Source organism: Cynocephalus volans, chromosome 7, assembly GCF_027409185.1.
Source record: "Cynocephalus volans isolate mCynVol1 chromosome 7, mCynVol1.pri, whole genome shotgun sequence".
Classification (NCBI taxonomy): domain Eukaryota; kingdom Metazoa; phylum Chordata; class Mammalia; order Dermoptera; family Cynocephalidae; genus Cynocephalus; species Cynocephalus volans.
Window position 1 is genome coordinate 4,930,482 of NC_084466.1, and position 21,461 is coordinate 4,951,942.

General features: G+C 38.0%; 1 protein-coding gene across 1 annotated transcript in view; it reads right to left on the reverse strand.

Annotated features, from left to right (window-relative positions):
- MYO16 (myosin XVI) overlaps positions 1-21,461 on the reverse strand; it is a 491,528-nt gene that overhangs the window by 250,043 nt on the left and 220,024 nt on the right. Inside the window, exons 14-15 of the mRNA XM_063102217.1 lie at positions 18,993-19,110; positions 6,738-6,885 (exon numbers count right to left, since the gene is read on the reverse strand). Coding sequence (XP_062958287.1) covers positions 6,738-6,885; positions 18,993-19,110 — 266 coding nt within the window. The remainder of the gene's footprint in view (positions 1-6,737; positions 6,886-18,992; positions 19,111-21,461) is intronic.

Sequence of the window (21,461 nt, forward strand, 5' to 3'; positions counted from 1 at the left end):
GTGGCAGAATGACAGCTGTTGCCTGGACTTCCTGACATTGAGTCTGACCCCCACTGGAATGGCTGGAAATCGGCCTGGTGATTGGAGCATAATCCATGAAAGAACAGGGCTTCCTGGAGCTGTTTGATTACTTGTGCCCAGCTGTCTCCCCCCAACCCCACTTCTGTCAAATAGTTCCCACCCACATGCATGGGCCACATGTACTACCCTGTCTCCTTGAACCAGGGGCTGAGGATAGACCAGAGACCTCAGGCTGAGCCACTAAGACGACCTCTTTGAGAGAGAAATAGGCTGCTTTTTCTCTAGAGCTCTAAAATTAGGGACGCCTAGGGATACATGTGGTCATGATCCTCTCCATGTTAGAAAACACATACAAAGTAAGAGTAGGGTGTGTGTGTGTGTGTGTTTGTGTGTGTGTGTGTGTGAGAGAGAGAGAGAGAGAGAGAGAGAGAAAGAGAGAGAGAGAGAAAGAGAGAGAGAGAGAAAGAGAGAGATGGAGAGAGAGAGAGAGATGGAGAGAGAGAGATGGAGAGAGAGAGAGAGATGGAGAAGGAGAGAGAGAGAGAGAGAGAGAGAGAGAGAGAGAGATGGAGAGAGAGAGAGGGAGAGAGAGAGAGGGAAGACAAAGACCTTTGGGTTCCTGGATCTCCTCAGTGCTGTGCCCGGTGCCCACTCTACCGTCTTATACTATGTCATCATCTCAACACCTCCGCTCTTCTTTTTTGACCTTCAGCATGTTGGAGTTGGCATTGGACACCACCAACCAAAGAGTTCTGAAGAACAGAAAATTTAACACCAAAGAAGCCTGGGTTTGGAATCTGCCTATTTTACTTACCAAATTTACCAGCTAAAAGTCCTTGAATATGTTACATATCTGTGCTTCTGATTTAGTGTAGATGAAATTTAAGAGACCATAACTCCTCTGTAGGCTTTTGAAGATTAATAAGAGAGGCAGAGCACAGTGCCTGATGACCATTTCTTTTCCCTCTCTTTCTTCTTTTGGGGCACACATAACTCAGGAATACAAGTGAGTGATTTCTCCCTGTTTGCATTCTGTAGTGAAATTTACCTGCCTATTTACAGAGGTGATCCAACCCTTTCTACAGTCGCTGTATTACAACCTTCAGCTAGGGTAATACAGCTCTGTTAGTTCCAAAATTTTTATTTTGCTACTAAATAATAATAATAATGAAAGACCCACAATTTTTTTATAGTAGTTAGAGGTGACTAGAATGTCACAAGTTAGCTTTGCTTAATCAAATTTAAGAATGTCACACACACAGACTGTGACCTTGAGCTTTCCATTAAATGTCACTGAGCCAATGAAGTAAAGGCAGTGATTGCTGATTTTTACACTGCGTTGCTGTGTAGACAATGTAGGCTTAAGATTGAGTCGTCAGGACCTGGATTCAGATCATGGCTCCCGGGTGACATTGCAGCCTCCCTTCCCTCAGGTATACAATGCACACCCGTCCATGCACCTGTGTTTATTCATAGGTGAGGATTCATTGAGGCACAGAGACAAGCACTACAGACAGTGCCGGGCATATGTTAAGCACTCCACAAATTGTACTGATTGCGACTGTGACTATCATCTACATTATTAGCAATAAAGTCAGCTAGAAATAGATAAAAGTACCTCTTGCTTGAAATTTTGTCTTGGGAGCACCTTCCAGGTTTGGATGCCTAAAATGTGTGACCATTAAATGATTTATTATATCATGAACTTACGAAGAATCAACTTCAAACAATGGTAAGGTAGAAAAAGTTTTCTCCCTTATTATCTCTTTTAAAATTATGTGAAACTTTCTCATATTAAGCTCAATGCTCATGAGAAACCCTTAGCACAAAACAAACGTTCCCAGGAGTTCATTGCCGCGGCTTCTCCTGTGACAGGTGTTCTCAGCAGCGATCACAAGTTCAACTCCGCAGTGAGTCAGCGTTCCCTCTCACTGACACACGAGGTGAGAAACAGGTCACACGCTCTGAGTCAGAACCTCGCTTGCTTTCCGCTTATAATTCAAAATCTGACCTTTCCTGACAAATGTTATTTTGCAGCACCACTACCATTTCGATCATTAATCAATTGAAAGGGAGATTAGAAATAATTTCTTTGGATTTAGGAGTCCAATTTTTCTGGGACTAAACCCATAAAAGCTGTTAAAAGTAGGTCGAAGGTAAACAATTAATGACTGTTTTTAACTTTCATTAAATCTCAATTCCCAGGAACATAAATTACATTTATTTCCCAGATATAATGTTTGTATTACATACAAAAAAATAAATTGAAACAGCATTTGTAAAAAACAAGGAGCCATGAAAATAAAAAGTACAGCATAGGAAAAAAGAAGGAAAGAAAGAAAAAACCCACAAAATACCATAAATAAAAAGAAACTTTTAGTGACCAGCATTTTTTGCTTTTTTGTTTGTTTGTTTGTCTGTTTGGGTTCTTTGGTGGGGGGAAGGGCTGTCAGCTTTTTGTGTTGCTTCTGCCTGACTTTGTGGGGAGCTTGCCATCTGGTGGGAATTCTAGAAACAGGCAGTCTAATTGCCACAGCTCAAATAGAAACCTAGAGACTTCTTGTTTTAACAATCTATGGAGGAAGAGGCTTATGAAAAGTGTTACAAAGATTGTTTTCATTCAGTTAAGCTATAGGGGCTGGTGTCTATGTGTACACTGTTCATATTCTATAGTTAGGCAAGAGAGCAATCTGCTCTTTGTAGATCTCTTTCCCATGTCACAAATACAAATGTATTTTTACGTTCATTTTAATGCTAAAATAAACTCCATAAATTTTCATGTGGTACTTTAAAAACTTTTAGCTCCAAAAACAGAGTCAAAGTTAAAAAACACTTTTGTAGCTTCAGTTATAAAAGCCTTAGTTACAGAAATGTTTTCTTCTCTTTGGAGTTCTGATCACATAAGAAGACTTGATACATACTGAGTATGACTTCAGGTCCCTGTTACTCTTACACGTAAATTTTATTTTGCTTCATGTAGGTAATGAGTCGTTACAAATAAAGAAGAGATGGGATGCATTTGAAGAAAGCAGGCTTATAATTTTTTGTAATGTTTGCCTTAAGATTCAACATACTTCATTAAGATGTCCCTCTAAGCTGCACTCAGGAGTGGGTAAATCAACAGAGATATCCAGATGGTGACACATAGGCTGGTTTGTTCTACTTTACAGAAAAGTCAACATCTTTTTAAAGAAAATCAGGTAAGTACATATGGTAACAATAATAGTACTCTTAACAAAAGTATGTAACTATACTCGTATACTAGCATGGTCTTGAGCATTTTACAAAAAAGATTCCCTTTACCTATGAGTACCAATGTTAAGGAGGACACTCAGAAGGATCAGAAAGTTTGCAAATTCAGACCTACATTTCTTATTGTAAACAAGCCACACAATTTGCAAAATTATGAGACTTCATAGACATAATTACTAAACAAAGATTAGATCCCAATCCAAACTCAAATATCAAATAGTATGAACTCCTCAGGCCTCATTATAAAAGTGAGAAGATCCACACAACACAAATCACAAAAATACTGTGACATAACACATAGTAACTTGCAAAACAGCTTGTTTTACTGTTAAAGAACACATTTTTTTCTGTGGAATTGTCATTGTGCAAGTGTTCCAATTGATATCTTTATGGATCTGAAGTGGTGGTGTATATTTTTATTGGAAAATGTTGTTTTGCACCCATTAGATATTAATAATACATTTTTAATAAAATAACCGCTTTGTTCAAGGGAATTGAATTATTCATGATTTTCCTGAGTTCTTTCCTGTTGGAGCACCCCTGACTGTTTGACTTTCTAAATAGCCTAAGTGATTCCAAACTCTTTCTTGCAAAGAAAAATGAATGTCAGAACTGAAGCTCAATAAAGAAATCCTTGTTTTCTCCCACACGCTTATGCACTTCAAAAGACTCGCCTAAACCACAGACCAAGCAGTTAAATTGTTTCTTTGCATGGTGGATTAGACTATTGACTTTTATTCTTCAGTAGCTCTATGTCTGCAAGGCCAAGCACACATACGTGTGCACATGCACAAACACACATGGACACAGACCCGATCCTCAAACCAATTATCTGCTATGAGCTTTGGGCTTTTGTTTATAAGAACCACTGAGAGCTTCAAAACCCAAAACACGTTTCTTGCTCACAGGCCCCCCGCAACATGCAACCCCCCATGTCCAATCTAGCACACCCCCTTACAGGGCAACATGTTCAATTTGAGATGTTCAGGTAGAAAAACGGAAAGTTAATTTCAGGTAATGGGTTTTATCATTACTTCTCTTATATATTCTCTTCAGTCCCAGCTTTTTCATGTCTCTGGCTTTGATTTCCTCCTTCATGAAATACTTTGGTAGAAAAATATTTCTAATGTCCTAGAAGTTTGGAATTTCCGTTTCCTATCACTTTTGCCTGGGCTACCATACTTCATTATGAATAGTTTCTTTTCCTTCTAAATTTCTATTGTATTTTGGGACAGTAAATTGCAAAATAGTCTTGCTCTTTGAATAAACATAATTTTATAAGGTCTTTTTAACTTCTTGACTACTTTTCTCCTACTCAACATGACAAACTTTATCTGGACCCCTCAATGTAACGTTTTCACAGCAATGCAATGATAGTGCTTAGTCATGTAATAATCAATTAGGCTACAGCCAATGCATTCTCTTCCCAACCCACTCCCACCATCAGTCACATCTCGTGGCAATAGTGGGACAGATGTGTCCTTTTGCTTCTGCAACCAGTTCTTAGAGTTCAGGCGACTTGGGCCCCATCCCCTGGGGAATCCCTCATGTTCCCAGATCCCATCTGGCACCTCTGTTCCCTGGTCTAATAGGTGTCTCCGCTTTCACCTGTCAACACCAGCATGGGTGGGGCTCTGGCCCCATGGCTCCTCCCCCCACACCCCTTCTCCTAGCTGTGCCATCTCTGTAAACATGCTCTGTGTTGCTTGGGCCAGTCCTAGGAATCCTTCTTGACCCATCTCTTTTCTCACATCCCACATTCCATCTGTCCACAAATCCCAACCCTCCTGCCTTAGGAACATCTCCTGGATCTGACTACTGCTCACTGCTCCCAACACAACTACCCATCAGTCCGATCCCCATATCCCAGCTGGCATACCAGGAAGTCAGCTCACTGCATCCAGCTGTGACCACCACAGGAACATCTCCACAGAGGGAGTCATCGCCAAAGTGGAAACCGATTTCCTTCTGCACTCAGAACCTCCCCAGTCACTTCCAGTCACACTCGGGATGAAATCCCAACCTCTGACCATGGCTGTCTGCTCCCGGTTGTCTCAGTTATTCTCCCACCTGCCCAGGCAGCTCTTGTCACACGCCTGGCCTTCCTGCTGCTCTCACATACCAGGTTCGTTGTCCCAGAGCCCCTGTGCATTTCCCATCTGCCTTGTACACCCACCCAGATCTTGCCATTAATTCTCAGGAGTCTGCACATTAGGTCCCACCTGAAAGGAGCTCCCCTCGATGAACCCATCTATACCAAGACACCCAGCTCCACCTCAGTTTCCCACCCTGGATTTATTTTTCATCCTATCACCTAAATTCCTATTGACCAGTTTATCACAGGTCTCCCCCACCAGAACAGAATGGATTAAGACAAATCCACAGAGCAAGGTAGAGAGGAACTGAAAATATTTTTTTTTCTGTGGCTTAAAGCAAGGCTGTATGTGGGCAAGAGGGTGGCTTGTGGGTAAAACCTCCAGCCATCTCTTTTCTCCCCCATCACTTTGGCCTGAGCCACTGCCTTGACTGTCAGCAGCCCTCCTCTGTGTGTGTGTGTCTCTCTGTGTGTGTGTGGTGTTTTCTCCTATTGCATCCTTTATTTTTCCTTACAAAGTTCTCAAAATTATGCAAACTTACACCATTCTTCTAGAATTCAATAACAAACACCCAACGAACTATAAATCAGGTATGAGCAGATACCACAAGTAAATCCATCTCTTTCAGAGTCTAGTGCCCCAGCCCCACCAGTGGATTCATGAGAGAGTCTGGATTAGGATCCAGTTCTCTCCTGCTCCCTTCTTCCCCAGCTTCTCTTCTAAAGGGAGTTTACCCCCTTACTCTTTTTAGTTCTCATCCTAACCCAAATCTGGACCAATCCTTTTGTGTGTGTGGGGGGGGGCGGGGAATGCATGGGATCGGGCAGCTGGCAGAAAGGCACAGGCTGAGAAAACATCCTTCAGTTCATGCTCTTCATGGCCTTCCCTTTCCACTATCACCCTGCAGTCAAAGCTTTCTGCCCCCAGTGCACAGAATCAGCCCCTCAGTTTACATGCATTGTTCACCTTACTCCATTATGTAACTTCAGCTCTTACTAATGAATAATAATTACTCCAATAACATATCCCAGCATTTCAAAAGACAAAGATTAGAAATGCGCACCTAATGTTAGGTACAAAATACCCAGCATAAATAGAAAAGATTATACATGCACTAATTTTTAAAATTCTGATCTGAAAACTAGTGAAATAGAAACATAAATTCATACACATGCACATAAAACTCCACCTAAACATTCAATAGATAGCTATCACCTTTTATAAACAAGGTTCTAACCTAACAGTATCCAACAATTCTCTCTCAGTCACCATTTCTTCTGTGAAATGTAAGAAGACAGTGTAAGACAGCTAAATTGCAATCACAATTTGAAGTCAGCACTACTAGAGAGAAAACACTCAGTCACTCACCGGTGTGCACATAAATTATTAAGGTGAAGTCCATATTTTTCTTCAGCCGATAACCCATCCATCAACAAGTAGAAAATGAGAAAATTGCTCTGGCCAGCAGGCTGTGAAATGAGTCTGGATTTCTCTAGCATATATGTATAAATTCTGGCTGGTTAAGAAAAGAAAAGTGATTCTGTTAAATGGCATTATTAGTTTCATTTCCATAAATTTACACATATTAATAAATTACAAGAAATAATAATGCAGCTTTTTTTCAACATAGACCTTTTAAAAAATTAATACATTTTCTTTTGCAGAGCAGTTGTAAATTTCAAGAAAAATTAAGATGTTTCTGAGAGATCCAATATACGTCCTTCTTACCTGCCCCCAATCCACTCTTTTCTCTATTATTAACATCTTCTCTTAGTGTGAATATTTGTTAAACTTGATGAGCCAATATTGATACATTCTTATTAAAGCCCACAGCTTGCATTGGGTTTTGAGAAATACAAAACAGGACAGTGATAGTTTCACTGCCCTGAACATCTCCTGTGCTCTACAGAGTCATTTATCCCTCTTTCCTCACTCCTGGGAATCACTGATCTTTTTACTGTCTCACAGTTTTGACTTTTCCAGAAGGTCATGTAGTTGGAATTATACATGTACGTAGCCTTTTTGGACTGGATACTTTCACTTAGTAATATGCATTTAAGCTTCATTCATGTTTGTTTCATGACTTATTAGCTCAGTTTTAATCGGTAAACAATATTCCACTACATGAACGTACCACAGTTTGTGTATCCATTAACCTACTAAAGGACATCTTAGTTACTTCCAGCTTTTGCAATCAGAAATAAAGGTGCTAGAAACATTTATATCCAAGTTTTGTGTGGACAAAAGTCTTTAACTCATTTGGGTAAATACCAATGAACATGATTCCATAATTGTATGGCCAGACTTTGTAAGAAGCTGCGAACATTCTGCATCCCGTGAGCAATGAATCAGAGTTCCTGTTGCTCCATATCTTTGCCAGGATTTGGTGCTGTCAGTGTTTTGGGTTTTGTTTATTCCAATAGGTGGTGTAGTCGTGTTCCATTGTTTTAATTTGCAATACCCTATTGACATATGATGCTGAACATTTTATATTTGCTATTGCTATATCTTCTTCAGTGAGGTGTCTCTTCAGATATTTGGTCCAATTTTAAAATTGGGTTGTTTGTTTTCCTTTTGTTGAGTTTTAAGAGTTCTTTGTATATTTTGGATACCAGCCCTTTTGCACATATGCAATTTGCAAATATTTTCACTCTGACTATGACTTGTCATTTCATTATCTTAACGTCTTTCACAGAGCAGAAGTTTTTAACTTTTATGAAGTTCAACTTGTAAGTTATTTTTTTCATGGATTGTGCCTTTGGTGTTTTATCTAAAATGTTGTTTTCAAACCTGAGTTTACCTAGAATTTCTCTTACCTCATCTTCTAAAAATTTTATACTTTTGTTTTTACATTTAGGTCTGTGATCCATTTTGAATTAATTTCTAGGAAATTAACTGTGTGTGGATTTATTTTTCCCCCAGCATGGGAATGTCCTATGCTCCAGAATAATTTGTTGAATGACTATCCTTTTCTGCATTGAATTGTCTTTGCCCACTTAATCAAGGTAAGGTGTCAGTTTACTTCTCGGCTCTCTATTCTGTTCCATTGATCTATCTGTCTATTATTTTTTCAACACTTCACTGTCTTGACTACTGTAGCTTTACAGTAAGTCTTGAAGTCAGGTAGGGTCAGTCCTCAGCTTTGTTCCACTGTTTCAATGTTGTGTTGGCTATTCCGTTATCTTTCACCTCTCCATATAAACTTTAAAATTAATTTGGTGCTAAAATTAACTTGCTAAAATTTTGATTGAAATTGTATAGATTAATTGTATAAATTAATCTATTGAATCTGTAGATCAATCTGATCAAACTGACATCTTCACAATATTGAGCCTTCCTGTCCATGAATATAGACTAAATCTCCACTTATATAGATCTTCTATGATTTCTTTCATCAGAGTTTTTAGTTTTCTTCACATAGATTTAGTACAAATTTTATTAGGTTTATATGTATTTCACTTTTTTGTGCTAATGTAAATGGTGTGGTGTTTTTAATTTCAAATTACAATTGTTCATTCCTGGTATATAAGAAGATGAATGACTTTTTAAAGTCAAACTTATATCATACAACCTTGCTGTAATCAGTAGTTCTAGAAGCTTTTTTGTCAGTTCTTTCAGATTTTCTACATAAACAATGAAGTCATCTGCAAGGACTGATTGATTTCTTTTTTGTTTCTTTATCTTTTATTTTATTTTCTTGTCTTATTGCATTAGCTAGAACTTCCAGTATAATGTTGGAAAGAAATGGTGAGAGAGTAGATCCTTTCCCTGTCCCATACCCTACACAGAACTTTGGTGCACAAATATTAACTAAAACAAAACTTAATCTTGCATATAACAAAGGCATCAAAACAAATTTTAGAATTTTCTTCATTGATGTCTCACAATTTGGAAGTACCAGCCATGTGGCTATGGTATATATTAATATAAAGTGTTTCTAAAGTGCTCTGCCATAGACACTGATGAGCATTGCCAGCCACCAGGTCAGAATTGAACACAGCCACACTATTAATGTCCAGGGATACAGACAGTTATCTTTCACTGCTGTAAACACCGGAAGAAGTCCACTGCATCAAAGGCAAGTGTGACTTGAATTTATGCAGATACAATTTAATATATAGAATGTATTTGAGAAAAGTTTCAAGGTCTTTATTTAAATTATAAAAATGAGCTAACTTGTGTACATCATGGTAGCAGATAATGAACCGGATACTTTAACAGTAAAATTAACAACCCAATTAGGGAGGAACAGAGGTGACATGTCTATAAAGTAATACATGCCCTATGTGAATAGTCTTCAGTATTCTTATTTTATTGTGATCTCACATGTATATTAACAGGACTAATATCTAATATCCATTATTTTGGTCCTCTGCTTTCAAAACATTACAAAAGAAAAGAAAAGAAAACCCACATCATGCATACATGCTGTTAAAATCTATTTCACAGTAGCTGCACAATGCCAAAATGCAATATGAGAATCACAAACTTGATTTTGCTTTACAGATTAGGACTGGCAATATATATGTTAGTGTTAATAAAAATTATGGCTTGGGCCAGTCCGTGGCTCACTCGGGAGAGTGCGGTGCTGATAACACCAAGGCCCCGGGTTCGGATCCCATATACGGATGGCCGGTTCGCTCACTGGGTGAGCGTGGTGCTGACCACACCAAGTCAAGGGTTAAGATCCCCTTACCAGTCATCTTTAAAAAAGAAAAAAAAATTATGGCTATGTGTTTGGCATGCTGAAAATTCTACTGTTTCTGGAGCATTCTTTTTATTTGAATACAGGTTTATCCTTATCATTATGCACAGCAGTGAACAATTATGTATTTGAATTTCAAATGCAAATGTGAATTTCTGTAGTTTCCCTTTTTGAAGTAAGTTTCCATCATCAATAATTATTATTATTTTTTTCTGGATCAAAGGATAGGCATTCTCAGGAAGGCAAATAGATTTAATTATTCCCTACATTTGAACTATAAGAAATATTTTATATAATGAATCCTCTAAGAATTCTTCTAGAGTCCAGTCTCTAAAAGCAAAAATCTGAGATCTCCCAATTTTGGTCTTACACAACAAATCTCATATAATAACTGAAACCACTATTTACAGTGCTTGGCCTCTGGTTCATTTAATAAGTGGTCAATTTAGCCAGTCAGAATGACTTTCAGTGTTAAAAATTTCAAAGTTAATACCATTTATTAAAAAACATAGCCATGAGTGCATAAAGCAAGCCTCTTTCAAAACATCCCTTAATTAGTTGCATTACAACACAAAGGTGATGTTAAAATTAGGATTCAGGTGGTGTTGGGTTCTGAAGAACTGTAATAATAAACTCCTGTGTGTGTGTGTGTGTGTGTGTGTGTGTGTGAGCATGTGAGTGTGTGTACGCATGTAGTTTATTCTCCACTTCTCCATGACTATTTGATCAGGTGGTAATTTCAAGTTAAATTCTTAATTTTTAAACTTTCTTTCCTTTTACTTTTTTCTTCTTAAACCAATTATTTGCTAAAGACATTTTCTGTTTAATATTAATACTATTAATACTGAAGTCATTTACTGCTCAAGAATAGTTTTTGTAAGTATCTGCACACATGAAGTAAACTGCCATAACTGTTCCCTTCCATTTATTTCTAGTCTTCAAGTAAGAAATACCAGGTGAGAATGAAAGGCAGGTGGTCACCATGCTTTCATGCTTGGAGAAAGGGTTGATGATGTGGTTTGGGTGTTCCCTCAAACTCATGCTGGAACTTAACCCCCAATATGGTGGTGGAAGGCAGGGCTTTTAAGATTCTTGGATCATGAGGACTGTGCCATTGTGAATGTATTGATCCATTTGTGGAATAATGGACTGATGGTTTAATGGGTTGTCATGGGCATGTTTCTGATGGCTTTATCAGGAGAGCGAGTGAGAAGGTTAGCTCTCTCTTTCAGCCCATTCTCACCAAATGACACCCTGGTCCCCGAGGGACACCATAGAGTCCCTACCAAGAAGACGACCCTAAACAGATGTGTCCCCTGGACTGTAGACTTTCCAGCCTCCGCAATTATAAGAAATAAACTCTTTTCCTCATACATTACCCACTTTCAGGTGTCCTGATATAAGCAACAGAAACAAACTAATATATTTAACTTATGCCCACTTGTTGCAGCCAATATACAAGCTTTACTCAGAGTGGTATTCAACACTAATCAAATTCCACATCATGGAGTGACTTCAATACCTTTCATCTAAATTCAAAAACGGCATAATTATTAATCATCTTAGTTAGCTCATCTCCAGCAGTGAATAAAATTGCTGTGGATTAGCAGGATTCTGATCAGTAGGATTTAAAAAAAAAACAAAAAATGTTCTGAAGGAGGTTTTCGATGGAAGCAAACACAAGACAGCCAAAAATTCAAATTGCCATGAGACTTTAGCTCTTTTCTCAATGGAGAAAATGCAGACCGTTTTGTTATGTTTGAAAAGTAAGAAAAATGATGGGTTTCTAAGTTATAGAAATTTCAGGACTCATTCAGCTCGGTGTCCATGTACAGGGACTTTCTACTAATTGATTTCTCCAGACTTCCATGTCTTAAAAACTTTTTATATCAGAAATATTCTTGACTAGAAATTCACTTGTAATCTACAAGTGTCTACATGTGAATATGTGTTTCATGTTTCTCAAAATGTTTCCAGATATCTACATATGAATACATTTTTCTCAAAAAATTTGGTACCAAAACCGCATACATGTTTGCAGATTATATATGGCATAATATGCAATAAAATACTTTATAGAGCTACACAGATTTTTGTTCATTATGAAAGAAAGTGGAGGAAATAAACTACCCTCACCATCAAGAATAGAGCTACACAGATTTTTGTTCATTATGAAAGAAAGTGGAGGAAATAAACTACCCTCACCATCAAGAATGAAAAATTCCTGCCTTTGTTCTTCCCACTGACTTCCAGAAGCTTCCAACACCCACTCTCCTCCTGCCCACCCATCTAGTTATAAACACATGACCAGTGAGGACCCTTCCCAGAAAGTCCCATCGTGCATTCAGTCAGCAATCACCCCAAGCCTACTATTCATTAATTGATACTGCCACGTATTTTCTCTTTCACACCCATGCCTTTTTTTAATTCATTGTTTATGACATTAACACTAGGGGTTCTGCACTGGAATGAAGACATCCTCACCTGGGAGTCGAATGTTGGGTTCCACCCCTGAATCTGACGCTGCCTGTCTCCCCACCCGTCTTCACCTCATTCCCCATCTGTAAGTAATATGGGGATGAAAGGACACAGATGTCCCAGGCTTCCTCTGGACTCCAAGAGGAAGGAGCTACCATTCCAAGCACCTGCTCTATACCAGACCCTGTGCCAGGTGCCTTTCAGACATCACCTCATTTAAATTCTGCTTCAAACCTTTTCACATTTAAACCTGACTGGCTTATTTCCAAAGTCAGGGTGTTTGCAATAGAAGACTTCACCCTTCACATGAGATAAGATCAATTAAACCACTTTGAAACTTTCAGAAGAAAATCTGATTAAATATGTAATACTAAAGATAGTTGTTGGAGATAATAATGAAGGTGACTATTCATCTCTTATTATATCTCTGGCTTCTTTATTTAAAAATCAGGATTTGAAAGAAACACAAGGCAAAAGCCCTAATATATTTTTCATCTCATTTGTGCTAACTCTAAGGTTTGTTTCCTAAGTTGATAACAAAGCACTGGAATATTGATTGGAAGACATCACCTGCCGTTAGTAAATTTCAATTTCAACTTAGGTAGACTTGGGTGTGTCTAGGCACAGAAAAGGTCAAGAGCCAAATACTCTTCACATCCCACATGGAGACTCTGGCTCCCCCTCCCTCGGTAGTTCCTCCAGCATATTTCTAGAATAGGGAGAATTTAAGTGTTGAAATAAAAGTGAAAGAAAAAGAAAAATGTGAGCGATTTAAAGAGTACTGTTAACACATTCAATACTTGAGGAAACCCCAAGGGAACGGGGTGATGATTATTCTCACTGGACATAAAGGGTGATGAGGCACGGAAAGGCAGGCGATGGCCCCAGGCCAGAGAGCCGAAAAGGAAAGCAGCTGGGCCAGCCGCAGGCATCGGCGGCTCTGGCGGCTGCGCTCTCACCCACCCCATAGGAGCCCGGCACCTAGAACCCTGCCGACATCTGCCTTTTGACCTGGCTAAATGTATGGTGGGTGTGGATGAATTTGGCACGCTACACGTTCTGGGTGCAAGACCAGATGAATTAGAAGCAAGACCTGATGAACTCTCAATTTCTACCAGTCCCTAACAAGTCAGCTTTATAGGAAAGTGCAAGAAAAGGAAAAACAACAACAACAACAACAACAACAAAAAAAAAAAAAAAAAAAAAAAAGGAAAGACAGCACCACTTCCCCCAAGCTGGTTATACAGGGCAGTGATAAAACACTGTGTTTCCTGAGTGTAGTGACCTTCTAAATGCATTTCACCCAGTTTTTGACGAATAGCATATTCTCTTCAATAATAAACTTCTCAGAAAAGGAGAGCACTTCACAGTCTGAAAAATTTTCTACTTAATAGCGGAGATTTACTTTGGATGAAAGGAATGTGTCTGTGTTGCATGTGCAGCCGCCCAGCAGCGTGCTCCACTCACAAGCCCCAGCCAGTGCAGAGGCTCGTGAAGACACACCCGGCCTCGTTCATAATCACCTTCTCGGCACTGTCGTCACCCTTTCCGGAGGCAGCTACGTTAAACCACCAGTCCTGCTGTAAGACCGAGAACGGCCAACTTCAAAAGTGACTTCCAATTAATGACACACAGCTGAGAGGAACGTAGGCGAGCATGGAGTCTGGTCCCCTAATTTTACAGTTGGGAAAAGAGGGTACATGACATTCACTGGGCTTTGCAACCCAATGGCCAAGCCGAAATTCGATCTTAAGTCCTTTGTCCACTACCCGAGCTGCCTTGCATGAAGACTGCTTTGTAACTTAATGTGTAGTCCCCAAGAAGCAGGTGGCTTGAGAGCAAATTAAAATAATAAAGAGCCGATGAAGACTGCCATTATCACATATTTTTGAGGATTTATAAACAATAAACTGATTAGTTGATGATAAAAATGAAGGAATACTTTACCTGTAAGACAATTTTGTTCTGTAAAACACTTTTGTATACTATAAGAAAGTGCATATATGCCAAGGTGAATGACAACTTTATATTTTCACTCCCTTAAAAGAGAAGGAATGCTCTCAATCGTAAGAGAAAGAGCTGGAACATGGTATTTGTTATTCTCTCGGCCATTAACTACATAGGCGGACTTTAATGTCACACCATGTAAACCTCTATAGGGATTCAGACTAGCAAATTACCTCAAGCCTCAAGTAAATAGTACTCTAAGACTAAAATTAAACCATTGGTGAATTTTTCCTTATATGTGTACTTTAACCTCTTATAAAATTATCTTTGGGAGATAGTAAGACGTTTTATAAGTCACTCAGTACAGAAAGATGGTGATACATACACCAGGGAGCCTACAATGACAACCTTGTTAAATAAATAATCAGATGGGAAAAATTACTAGGCCAGAAACCCAACTAGAATTTTTTTTTATTAATTAAATTTTTTCCAAAATAAGAAACGATCCTTATTTTTCTGTAGCTGGTGTTTTATAAATCTGAGCCTGGTATTTCCTATGTTATAATTTGTCGTTGCATTCCTGATGAAAGAATTAGCATTAAATTATAAAAGTATAATTAATAGTAACAATAAAGGAAGCATATAGTATCTATCAAACTTAAAATTAGTATGATAACACTCCCTGTCTAATAAAAGGTAGCAACTACTTTATAAATGTTGATAACTTAAGGAAATAGTCTACCATATAGTATAAAATCAACGTGTAATCTACATTTGTTTGACCTGGTTTAAAATATCATAGCCTTACTCCAATTTGATTAACTATTTTAGTCAACATTAAAAATTCAGAAGGCTTTTACAGGGGACTGATTTGAACAACTCAGCTCTCTTTAAAAAATTATGTTAAGTAGTTTAAATTAATGTGTTTTTAATTCTTTCAAAAAAATGTCTTGGAAAATAGATAAAATGATTCCAAAGTATCACATTTACTTACAGCTCCTTAAAGTGTTCAGCGTCTATTTTTTTTAGTAGTGATGGTATTCATTCTTAAATGGAAAATAATTTTGAAAAGTAAAAGTTGACACAATGAGTCACTTCTTCTCTCTGCTGTAGGTTGAATGGTGTCCCACAGAAAGATACGTTCAAGTCTTTGCCTTCAACACCTGCACATGTGACCTTATTTGAGGTCAATCCGGGGGTACTCAAGTTAAGACAAAGACATAGTGGACGAGGGAGAGTCCTCATTCAGTAGGAATGGTGTCCTTTCAAGAAGAGGAATGAGGTACAGGGATTAGGTCACGTGTCAGTAGAGGCAGAGAGTGGATCTGCATCTACCAGCCAAGGAGGACCAAGGGTCCAGCACCAGAAGCTGGGAACAGGCAAGGACAGATGCTCCTCCAGCGACATCAAGCCAGCACGGCACTGCAGACTTCTAGCCTCTAGAAGTGTGTGACAGGACACTTCTATTGCTTGAAGCTACCAAGTCTGTGCGAAATTGTCATAGCAGCTCTTGGACTCTAACACACTCTCACACACTAGCATATCTACTCCGTTTATTCTATGCTAACAGACATCAGAAGATGCCTACCAAGTCACTCCAGGAGACACTGCAACATCAAATCAACAGTTCACCGAGTCATATTTGGACTTAGGGATTGTTACACACTGGGCAGCATTTTTAAAATAATCTAGTCCAAGTGTCTGGCCTAAAGAAGGGCCATTTTTAGCCCTCTGGTGTCTGCTGCTCGCCTTGCTTGCACATATCCACCCTTAGGGGAGAAGGCACGTGGCCGACACACAGACGCACGATGGAGTGGTCGGGTGATTAAGCGAAGACATTCCTTCCCTGAGACATCCACCAGCTCTGTGCAATATGCACGGTAAGTCCTTGACCCAAGACCCTTTCCATACAGGAGAGAATATTTGAGGAAACTCAGCACGTTTCCCTTGAGTCTTTTCTTATTCACTGCAAACATTTTCAGTTTTGTCAACACTTACTACAAAAACAGGGCCCTTGAACTTCCACTCTCCTGATAAACATTCTCTGAACATGTCTTTTATTTCTCTTCTTAAATACGGAAAACTAAACACGGATCTCCCCATCTGACCCCTTCAGGGTGCGATGGGTCCTACTACTTACATTCTAGGCATTACACGTCTATTAATGCAGTCTCAAATAGCATTAATTGGCTTTTTTTTTTTAGCAGTTGCATTACTCTTAATTTTTAAAAACAATCACCAAATCATCTGGGCAGATTTTTAAAAGAACACAGCAGGAAGCTATCAAACCAATGCACATAGGCGAGAGGAACTGAATTAAGGGTGTTAATTAGAACAGAATGAGCAGAAAAGTATTATTAAAAGTGGAGAAATGTAGAGAATGTCTTAATCGATGCCTGGATTGCCATTTTCATAAGAGAAGAATAAATTGTACACAATGCTGAGATTACACTGAATTTATGCTCACAGTTCTTTAATGATTCAGAGGGCATTTCAGGACCCTAAACTGCTCCAGGTTCATCGCTATGAATATGCATGACCATTCTGTCGCAGTAGGCTGTCTGCACAAGCTGCCTGAGAGGTATTTGTGGATTTGATTGTGCTGAAGATGTGTGGGACTGTGTGTTAATAGAGATTACTGATTAACAGAAGGCTTGATAAGTGTTTACTGCAGAGCTTTCCGTTCTTTTTAATATGTGTATATAATTATTTTCTAAATTAACATTCCTGAAGAAGAGGACACATTAAAGTCTATCCAGAAAAAAAGGAAAAGAAAACAAAGTTAGTAATGGATGACACCTGTAGAAGACAGTTGTCCCACCTCCCCTTAGTAAAGGGAATGTTGAATTGAGAAATAAGTTATGCTAATGACCCCCCCCCCATAACCTGTTTTTCCTCTGTAGCAATTGTGCTTAAACAGAGTGGCCTGCTACTGGGGGTTGGGCTAGTACAGCGCTCTTGAACTTCAGTGTCCACATGAATCACCTGGGAATGTTGTTAAAACACAGCTTCAATGGGCAGGTCTGGAGTGGAGCCTGAGATTCTGCATTTCTAACAAACTCCCCAATTATGACAACAGTGTTTGTTCCTGGGCCACACATTTGAATGGCAAGGGACTGAAACCCACGGCTTTTTTTTTTTTACTGTTTAGCTGCCTACCCTGAGGGACCTTCTTACCTACTTAGCTACGATGGCTACAACCCACCAGTCAGTGAAAGCCCAGAGAGAAAACTGTGCTTATAATTAAAGACATAGGACTGGCCTTTCCCTGGGAGGAGCATTCGCACTGGGGTGGTATAAGATCAAGACATGAAAACCAGTTTGAGGCTCAAGACATTTCCCTTATGAGATCTCCATGGAAGGGTAAGTAAGCCTTCAGAACTCTAAGCCATTGCACTAAAAATACAAAACAAAACAAAACAGAAAAAAACACCAAACATTTTTCCTATGCAAATTTAAGCCTATAACCTCAACATCTACAATGACCTTTTCTTACTCTTTTTATGCATTTTACTTTTTTGAATTTCATTTGGCAGCAATTTGATCTGGACATCTTGCTATGAAACACAATACTTTTTTGCTATGAAATACAATACTTTTTTGTTTCTAGACTATAGTCAAAAGTAACTTTCCTGAAGGGAAGATAAGGTATCTTGAAAAAGCCAAATAAAATTGAGCCCTTTCAGAAATCATTTATAATTAGCCCGTGTTTGTTGACAGCCATTTGCTGACAACCATTGCTAAAGTTTTTAAAACAGTCGATCCCTTCGAGTAGATGAGGCATTCCACCTACCATTGTATTTACATCATTCACTTACGTGGGTAATGTGTTTTGATTGGACAGGTGTACAATCCTAGGTGTACTCTAAATTAGTTGAATTTTAAATAAGGAGGTTTGATAAAATACATCTTAAACACTTAAATAAGAAACAGTTTCCGTTTGGGTTTAGTTTGGTGATTATTTTGATGTTTGGATTTGTTTTAATTCAATCATTTTAAAAATATGAATTCAGGTTTATTTAACCTAGACTTCAATTTATGTTATGTGAACAAATGATATACTGAGGCCATGATTTATTTAATTTCAGTATTTGAGTTATCGCCTATGTTCAGCAAGGATGATTCATTTCAGCTACTTTTGGTTTGAGTTTGGTTCCACATTATACAGTTTATACAATAATCATCTTGAAAAGGTTCATCTTGCATTTAGGAATATTTTTCAATTCACAATAATTTTAGAACTCGTAGCTGACATCCCAGGTACACATATGTTTGTTCTAACATAGTGAACACTTTCCAGAATAGTGTAAGAAGCCTATAAAAACGTCCACGGTGAAGAGCAAATGTTTTCTTCCCTGTGCTGGTTTATATCTGGCTTCTCCCCACTTTGTGTCTATTTGAAATGAGATCCAAAGTGAAGATATGTCCCTGCCAGAGAGCTCTGCCCCCCTCCGGTGGCACAGGGAATTGCCGTTTGCTAATTGTGCGCTTACCTCCAGTTACATGTTTTTTCCTCTCACAGAAATGTAGTTCAAAATACTTTATGAAGCAACTGGACAGATCATTAAGAGTTGTCTTGGCATGTCCAAAGGCTTCTAAAATGCACATGACCTGTAGTACAAGAGAAAATATTATTGAACTCATTTAAAAAATAAAATTGGGGACAGATAGCATAGATATAGGGAATATTTTATTATCTAAAAGTTTACACTGTCCATATAATGCCACAAAGAATTTTTAAGGTTACTCTTTCCTCAAATGGAAACTGCTAGTATCCTATGTCTCCTATTGTAGACACTGTTAATAAAATCACGGTACACAGATTACTTCTTGGCAGTACACTCACACTGTATGTAAGTGAAGGAAAAACATTCTCTTCACACACACGAACCTAAATGTTATTTGAGATTTTAAACTTGAACAGAACAATAGAAGAACTTTTGCTGTTTTGGAGAAGAGTGATTAGAATTAATAGAAGCAGTAGTCAGAATTTCTTTTAAAAAATAAATTCACTTAAACATTGGCATACAGCATTCTTTTGAATGCTTTACTTTCCACACATACTATTTTCCCTCTACTGTATTTTTGCCCCACACCAGCCATTCTCTCCCACAGAAACAGAACTAACACTTCTAGTGGAAGCTGCTTTATCCAGTGATTCTCATTGCAATATGCTTTGTCTCAGAGATAACAAGCTTGTGGCTTTGAAATGCCATTAACAAAACTCTAAGATCAACCCTGGGATCAGAAATTCTTTCTTGACATGTTTTCTTAAACATTGACCATAGTATATAGAAGTTATTTGTTCTCCATCAATTGATTGTGCCTGTGATAATTATGGTGACCAGGCGATTCTCCCAAAAGTATGAAAATCTGGAAGGTTCAAAGGTGTTTTTCTGTCTCAGAACTGTGATTATGAGAGGGAAGAAAAGGGAGGGGGGTTAGGGAGAAATTGGTTAATGGACATAAAGAATGAGTAGGTACTGCAATGAAGAATATGCCAACTATCCTGATTTGATAATCATATATTGTACAAAACGCTGGTAATCAATTCTGTACAAAATTGTACAGGTATACGCACACAAACAAAACACACATAGGTTAAATGCAGTTTTTGCATCAGCCACAAGAGGGTGCAAAATAACACCTTATTGACACACTGGGTTGTTTTCCTGTTCCCTGTTATTTTTGGTAACAGTATTTTGGGGGAACTTTATTCTGAATTTTTAAAAAATGCTTTCATCCTACTTTTAAATTTCCTGACATCTGCTATACTAAGGCATTTAATTCTCCCAGAAGTATGTTATATTGTGAAAGATAAGACAACACTTTGATGCTAAGCACAATCAAAAGTTCTAAAAGCTGCCATAATAGTGAAGTATGTTAAACCACCTTTTTTTGAAGATTGGCTTTTAAGATAAACACATATCAAACCTTTATAAAAACTCAATCACTTAGGTCTTTATATAATAACAATTTTAAAGATGATAAGTAAATTCATAACAGTGATGACAGAAATGTTCTCTAAAAAATAATTTGAAATAGAACTTACAAAGCTCTTATTTTTGTATCCTTTCCAATAATCTAATATTAAATATATAGTGATATGTATGTAGTGAAATTAACAGTGTAATTATATCACATTTGAAACATTTATATTATTACATTAAACAATTGTTTAAAAAGTCATAAAAGTGGTTAGGATGAATTTTTAAAAACATTTTGGTTTCTAGTTACTTTGGTGTTGTATCTGATAATAAAGGTAATGTTCTTATTATTCTAGAGAACAAGACATTATAGGTAATTAATGACATGTGCCCCATACGGGAAGTATAGGGTAATGGTTAAATGAATGAGAAGTAGCTATCTCCACACCTCAGTTTAGCTAATGACAAACTAAATGATACTGAGCAAGTTCCTTAAATTCTCCAAACCTCATCCTTCTTTATTTTAACACAGGAATAACTCTTTCAGTGGTTGTCAGTGTCAGGTAAAGCGCTCAGCTTATTGTATGGCACACAGCAAACATTCAACAATAACGATTAACTTTGCATTTGTTAATAATAATAGACTACATTTCTATGGTTCTTACTGTATGTCAGGCAACATTCTAAAGTGAGGTGTGTGTGCATGTTTGTGTATGCATGTGTGTTTTCTTTCAATTCTTTACAACTAGTGTCTCCATTTTACAAAAAAAAAGTAGAAAGAAAGAAATTAAGAGATTAAATAACTTCCCCACAGCTCAGAGTTTGCAAATATTGCAGCTGGGATTTGACCCCAGGCAATCTGGCTGCAGAATCACACCCGGTCACCACATCTGACAACTACTACTGTCACAATAACAATACAGACATGGAAGGCATGAAGCCAGTGTAAAGATAAAGCCACGTAGCAAACCGTAAACACACATGGCATTCTTTCTTTGTGCACTGTTCTGTAATTCAAAATTAAAATATTACCAG